This window comes from Echiichthys vipera (genome assembly GCF_963691815.1).
Source record: "Echiichthys vipera genome assembly, chromosome: 22".
Taxonomy (NCBI): Eukaryota; Metazoa; Chordata; class Actinopteri; order Perciformes; family Trachinidae; genus Echiichthys; species Echiichthys vipera.
In genome coordinates, this window is record NC_139847.1 from 14,304,043 (window position 1) to 14,311,440 (window position 7,398).

Genomic DNA, 7,398 nt, shown 5'->3' on the forward strand with positions numbered 1-7,398 from the left:
AGGTTGCATCCGCCTTAAGTAATCATGGTTTAATTAATGCACTACCTGGTTCACTAGCATGCTTCTCATCAAACACGTGTGTCACCAACAGACGCGCGTTGAGTCTGGCTTACACGCTAAAATGCTCATGGTGGATCCTCTAGCAGTGACTTCTGTGGCAGATTGATGAGGACTGTATTGTGAGCATTGTGTGCGCTACATGGTGTGCAAATTTACCATCTTTTATTCTGCTGTTGAAGTGTCAGATTATTTAATGTTTGTGTCTTCATAATGCTTGTTTCACCGGCCATGATGTCCGTGTCTATCTTTAAACTTTTATCTGCCATTTTTGTTTGTCTGATTTGTATCTCTTTCCTGGTTAATTATTGAGGCTACAGAGAAAAGCTGTTGACGTTTGGGCACGATATTTCTTCTGTGCTGTGATGTTCAAACAGTGTATACGTTGACATTTAATGCCTATTGTTTTGTAGCCTGTAGGCGATCTTTAATTAAATAGTAGCATCATATTGTACACTCACCAGAACCTTTATTGGATATACCTTCCTAGTACCGGGTTGGACCCCCTTTTGCCCTCAGAACTGCTTTAATCCTTCGTGGCATAGATTCAACAAGGTACTGGAAACATTCCTCAGAGTTTGGTCCATATTGACATGATAGCATCACACAGTTGAGGCTGCAGATTTGTCGGCTGCACATCCATGATGCGAATCTCCCGTTCCACCACGTCCCAGAGGTGCTCTATTGGACTGAGATCTGGTGACTGTGGAGGCCATTTGTGAACAGTGAACCCATTGTCATGTTCAAGAAATCAGTCTGAGATGATTCGCACTTTCTGACATGGCGCGTTATCCTGCTGGAAGTAGCCATCAGAAGATGGGTCCACTGTGGTCATAAAGGGATGGACATGGTCAGCAACAATACTCAGGTAGGCTGTGGCATTGACACGATGCTCAGTTGGTACTAATGGGCCCAAAGTGTGCCAAGAAAACATCCCCCACACCATTACACCACCAGCCTGAACTGTTGGTACAAGGCAGGATGGATCCATGCTTTCATGTTGGCGATGCCAAAATCTGAGACTCATCAGACACGGTAACGTTTTTCCAATCTTCTATTGTCCAGTTTTGGTGAGCCGGTGCAAATTGTAGCCTCAGTTTCCTGTTCTTAGCTGACAGGAGTGGCACCCAGTGTGGTCTTCTGCTGCTGTAGCCCATCCGCCTCAAGGTTCGACGTGTTGTGTGTTCACGGATGCTCTCCTGCGTTCCTCTGTTGGAACCAGTGGATATTTGAGTTCCTGTTGCCTTTCTATCAGCTCCAACCAGTCTGGCCATTCTCCTCTGACCTCAGGCATCAACAAGGCATTTGCACCCACAGAACTGCCGCTCACTGGATCTTTTCTCTTTTTGGGACCATTCTCTGTAAACCCTAGAGATGGTTGTGCGTGAAAATCCCAGTGGATCAGCAGATTCTGAAATACTCAGACCAGCCGGTCTGGCACCAACAACCACGCCACGTTCAAAGTCACTTAAATCTCCTTTCTTCCCCGTTCTGATGCTCTGTTTGAACTGCAGCAGATCATCTTGACCGTGTCTACATGCCTAAATGCATTGAGTTGCTGCCATGTGATAGGCTGATTAGAAATTTGGACAGGTGCAACCTAATAAAGTGGCCGGTGGGGGTATATCACCATGCTGCTGAGTACAAACATCCGAGTGTCCATCTGGTTTTGCAATTTCTTTCAAGAAATCATATTCCCCAAAATGTCAAACCTTTTCTTTAAATGAGTAAATAAAGTGTGTGTTTTTTAAAGAGATAAATTAAGATGTGTTTTTTTTTTTAAGAGAATAATTTGGTTACAGTTACCTACTGATCGTTTTCTCTAACTCCATTTTAGTGTGTGCAAAATAAAACCTGGAGCAGGGAAACCTTGTGTCACAAAAATTTTAAATTTTTAATCACTGTTATAAGATCACTCTATAAATACATGGTTGTCATATAATTAAGAACTTTTTTTAAATAGCAATAGATAACAAACAAGAAGCCAGGGTTGTTGGTTGCTGGGGTTAAAGGCGTGGAAAAATCAACACAACAATCTTCTGGTTTTTCGAGGAGACAATACAATAACCGTTAATGGAAGTAGCTGGGAATGTGTGTGTGTGTGTGTGTGGAGTTTTTGCCACTAGTCTCCAGTAACATCCTCGTTATCACCGCTCTGAAAGACAAAATGAGAATGGCTCACAGGACAAAATCTGTACAGTGAGGTATTTGCATATGTATTACAGTAGGTGACAGGCTTACTTTCAACTTTCTTTTTTAGTGGCGTCAGTGCTGCTTTCGCCTGAAAACGCACACGGAGACAAAGTTACTAATTTCACCCAATTAAGTGCAATTTCAACACTGAAATGGAAACCCAGCTACTCGTAATTTACCTTCTTGATAGCAGTCCAGTCTTCAAGGATGTCGATGTCTCTCAACATGTAGACGATGAAAGGTCCTGTGATACAGAGAGGGAGTCCGTTTGTTAACAACAAATTCCAGCGTACAGTCACAGCCTGGCGGGAGGCAAACATACATGTCTGAATGAAAAAGGGGGATGTGTAAGGCAGTTTACAAATAAATAAAACAAGGACAAGTCCTACCTGAAACCAGAGCTACTTTCTTTTTCCTCTCCGACCGACTGAGCAGGGTTTTCCTTTTATACTTCTTGCCCCTCGTCTCATCACTCCACTCTGGATTAAGAACAAATAACATCCATTCTATAACTCTTCAGAGTGATGTGATTAGTATTTATTATTGAAGATTTTTGCCGAAACAATGACGGGAGTGAAAGTAGAGTAGATTCCTTTTGTACCCTAAATGAACCAGACTAATAAAGATGGTGGCATGAGCTGTACCTGAGGTGATGTCTATATTGCGTCTGTCCTCCTCCAGTCTTCTTATCTTCTCCAGCAGGTCGCTCTTCATGGCATCAAACAGCAACATCCGCTCGCTCTGCACCACACATGCAGAAATATATACAGTTTTAAGTTTATAGTACGGTGAACAGCATTGGCTGAAGTGTCTGCCCCTTTGCTGTAAATGTTGTTTGTGTTTTACCTCTAGGTGCTGCTTTGCTCCTTGCTGTTCACACTCGTACTTGTGCTTGATCACCTGTAGACACAGCTCTCTGTACACTCCTGTAGTTAAAGACAGAGTCCTTGGTTACTTACTTTAGACAGAAACATATAGAGAAACCATATATCTTAGTAATCTAATGCAGCTTCACTTTTTTGTGTTTCCAGGGGAAACTGCTAACCTGGCTCGCCAGATGGTTTATTACACAGAACCATTTGTGACCGGAAAAGGGCAGGTGCTTTCGAAATATATCTGGCAGGTGATTGGATGACAATACTATCATGATACGTGGCCCACGATAACGATGCTATCGCGGTACAGCGATTCTCCGATACTTGATTCTGCAATACATCAAGACATCAGTGTAACTGATGAAGAAAAAGTACCTTTAAACAGGCAAAAAGTAAGAATAATGAATTTACCCACCACATTGTAGTGTCAGTTTCACAGAATTTAACAACTGAGATGCAATAAAATACACAGGGTTTTAGCTTCCTGCACTGCAACTTGTCTCTGTGTCTTTATGTGCCAACATTCCAGAGAAAAATTATTTAGATATCATTTAAATAAAATGAATGATTGAATGCAAAAAAACCACAATTCTCTTTAATAAGAAATATACTTTTGGCACCATTGTATTGATAATGTTACGCAAGAGGATATATAGCCATATTGACATTCTGTCCCACCCCTATTCATTAAATGACATTTTAGGCCACGATCACCCTACAGTTTGAAGTGTATATTTAGCACAGTGGCTTTTCCATCCATTCACTCTCCCAGAGAGGTTAATGTTTGTTGGGTGATTTGGAATCTACCATGCATACAATATGCCTCCTAAACATATTTGGAAAACTGAATAGGATATGTTAAATGGCTTTGCTGACAAAACAAGAAACTTACACGCCACTGAGGGGCTGCTATACCAGTACTTGAATTGATGCTTTGCCTTTGTGTGGTATGTTGCTGGAATGACGTGACACAACATGACGTAATACCACAAGACAGGAGGAGACGTGACACGACGTGACACAACGTGACACGACGTGCCTTTACCAGCAAATACCACACCTGGTCAGTGATTACAGCTTCACCTATTTATCCCTTTCCCTTACGCCACATGCCACCGCGTATGAGCAAACGGGGGAATTACCACAGGTGAACACATTTACATCACACACACACACACACACATTCTAATGGTCACAATACAAAAGTGTTTGATATCTGCTGGATAACACATGTTGTAATGTGTAAGGTGCAGATGTGCGTTTTCTCATGTTTAACATGATATAACACCTGGCTCCTGGGTGGGGCTGTTTAACAAAGACACATTTTTAACTTGAGATTTGAACATCATGCCACTGTGGTCAAAGTGACTTGCAGTTTATGTCATGAGAGAAAAGCTCAAGCTGTTTAAGATCCAAGCTCATATCCTGATTTTCTTGTGTTTCACGTACCGGCCACTTGTGTTCGTATCTGCATGCTGTGCTGTAGTGAAACCAGTGGTTCTCTGTATTCTCCAGCCTTCCCTGTCAGCACCTCATCCAGCTTCACTTTCACCTGGTTCTGCCGCTCCCGAAACAACCTGCCATCACACGGTGAAGTCAGTCTTTCCTTCTTTTTGTCTTCATACGACTGAGATTATTTCCAATCGCGTTACAGTGTCAAGTCCCCCCTCCTATTTCAACTTACTTCTCTTTCAGCTCCTGGAATTGTTTTTCCAGGTCCAACATCTCATCTAGACATTCCCCTCTCCTCCTCTCGCAGTCTTCATCATCCATCTCTTCACAGAGGACACACAGAGAGAGAAACTGTGAAAAATATTTACATGGCACACAAACAGCCAACAGTTTAACTGAGCACTTGGATTTTACCTGAACTCTCCTCTTCTTCCTCTTCACTATCCTCCAAATCACTGTCCCTCTCCTCCGTGCTCTCCTCCATGGTCTCCTCTCCTCCTCCAACTCCTCTTTCATCATCTCTTGGTTGCTCCATGTCTCCGTTGGCCTCAGGGAGTTGTGACTCTCCTTCTGCCTCCATCTCCTCCTCCGGCTCCCTCACAGGGGGTTGGGCTGGCATGGCTGGTTGAGTAACATGCAGACACACAAAAACTATACCACAATGCGTCCGTAAAGCTTCAAAAGACAAACAAATGGTCTCTGCATGTTTGCACTTTATTGTTAATTTATTGAATAATGGTGAGGTCTCTTGTTGAAACATGGTTACCATGGTAACCATGGTGCTATTCTAAGGAAGATGGCTAAATAATTACATTTAATGTTATTTAAAAAATCATGAAGAATCCACTAAAAATATATGCACAACCTTAATTTCCAACTCCTTAAGAAGGATGAAAGGTATCTTCGCTGACTTAAAGGTCCGTTATTGTAAACAACTAAAGTACATTTACTGAGATTTAACATACTGCCTTCAACATACCTCTACCTACATCTGTTGATTTGCGCGTGTTAATTAGATTCAGTATGAAATTGTGATAATGAAGACACTACAGCTGGTTGCAACAATAGTAAGAAACAACAAAGAGCACAGATACCAGACATAGGAATTAAATAAAAACAGAAGCGTGACCGTGGTTTAATTGTGAAATGTAACTTAATGTGCAGATAGAAAAAAGAATTTGAACAGAATAACTCTGGAATGCCGGTGGAGTTACTGTATGGCTTTCGGATCTCTGTCAAGTGAGCTAGAAAAACACAGCACAAGACCGGAAGTCGACCGATTTGGTTCGTGGACAAGCAAAAAAAAAACGATAGTCTTACAATAATTTACCTTACAATGCTTTATTAACGCTTTATAGAACAAATAACTACAAACTAAACATAAACAGTTTATTTCCTCCAAACCTTTCGCTCTATCCATTAGCAGGACTTTTATTTTGTTAACTTACCGGACGTCCTATTTCAATTAGCCCAGCTTAACCACTAGAAGCTTCCGTGACGTCATATGAGACTGTAAACGCTATAAACTCGTCGGCGGTGTTTAGACTCAGATTAAGACCCAAAATGAGTCTGAAGCCTGTTCGCACTGCCGGTCTGCGTGTTCACAACCGCTGACAGATCAACCGACGCTAGTTTTTGGACATTTTAAATGTGAAATTACGGTCAAATAAAGCAGTGAAGTCAAGTGTAACACGAGCTAACAATTCAAACCACACAGCGAGGGAATGCCCGCGCATAAACAATAGTATAACCAAACAATATAACCAGCGTTTAAATGTCATTAAGCACAGTGAAGCATCGCCACATCTTTCACGCTGACCATTCTGACCTTATCCTCCAACTCCACACGGATTAACAAGTAACGTTATCCGTCCATGCTGGCCGGCAGCAGGAGGTTGTAAACACACAACCCTCCCGTTACCGGACACGAGCCTGCTCACCTTCTCCCGCCGCTCCGCTGTTACAAAGTTAATGTACCATTTCTATATTTCCATTTTTAAAAAAAGTACTTCCTCTTCACTTCAGTCTTCAGTTCGACACCTTGCCGGACTCTACAACCCGTAAATTCAACCAATCAGCGCCGAGCTGTCGTGTCCGTGTGACCAATGGGAGCGACCGTCCCCGAACGTCACTTGTCCAATCAAAAATGCTTAAGCAGCTTTAGTTGGCCAATCAGAATCCAGTTTATCCAGGATTGGACAATATGCTGGCTCTTGTAAAAAATACCGCGTATCTCCCCTTTTTCAATGTAAATATAATATAATATAATATAATATAATATAATATTATATAATATAATATGATTGAACAGACCTCTCAGCTTAATATTACACATTTACTAAAATACATACAATGTTAAGCAATATTTTTATTTCTTTATTTAATGAGGGGAATTATATACCAAGCCTTGTCTGACCCCAAAGTTCTTTTCAGATATCTTCATAGTTGATATGCAGGTGAGGAAGTGCAGTGGAATATGCAAAGCTTTACTGTAGTAGTTTTAAGCCCAACATCAACATGAGGAGTCATTAGCACAATGGGATTCCAGCATGCGTCTGGCATTCTTACATGGGTTTACATAAACCACCCTGCCTTCACAACAGAATATAATTCACTGACCCGCTGTTGCTTCACAGCCCAATACTGGGTTATAAATGCATACTGCAATTAACCACAAGATGGCACCAAAGGAATACAAAATGACTAGAGAACCATGCAAATGAGAATTCATACATTTGGACAATAGGCCCTTTTCATGGCAGACATTTTGGCATGTCTTTGCAGGAAAAATTAAGGTGGAACTAATAACATTACTTATGTC

The 7,398-nt window shown here is 41.6% G+C and overlaps 1 protein-coding gene across 1 annotated transcript; it reads right to left on the reverse strand.

The window, feature by feature from the left end:
* Positions 1–2,064: 2,064 nt before the first annotated feature.
* brms1 (BRMS1 transcriptional repressor and anoikis regulator) lies at positions 2,065–6,597 on the reverse strand. The gene is made up of 10 exons (XM_083937212.1): positions 6,518–6,597; positions 4,992–5,198; positions 4,810–4,900; positions 4,575–4,702; positions 3,097–3,176; positions 2,895–2,991; positions 2,640–2,729; positions 2,430–2,494; positions 2,299–2,338; positions 2,065–2,212 (listed from the first exon to the last, which is right to left on the reverse strand). The coding sequence occupies exons 2-10, from the start codon at positions 5,194–5,196 to the stop codon at positions 2,205–2,207; spliced, it is 804 nt and encodes a 267-aa protein (XP_083793338.1). The 5' UTR covers positions 5,197–5,198; positions 6,518–6,597; the 3' UTR covers positions 2,065–2,204.
* Positions 6,598–7,398: the final 801 nt, after the last annotated feature.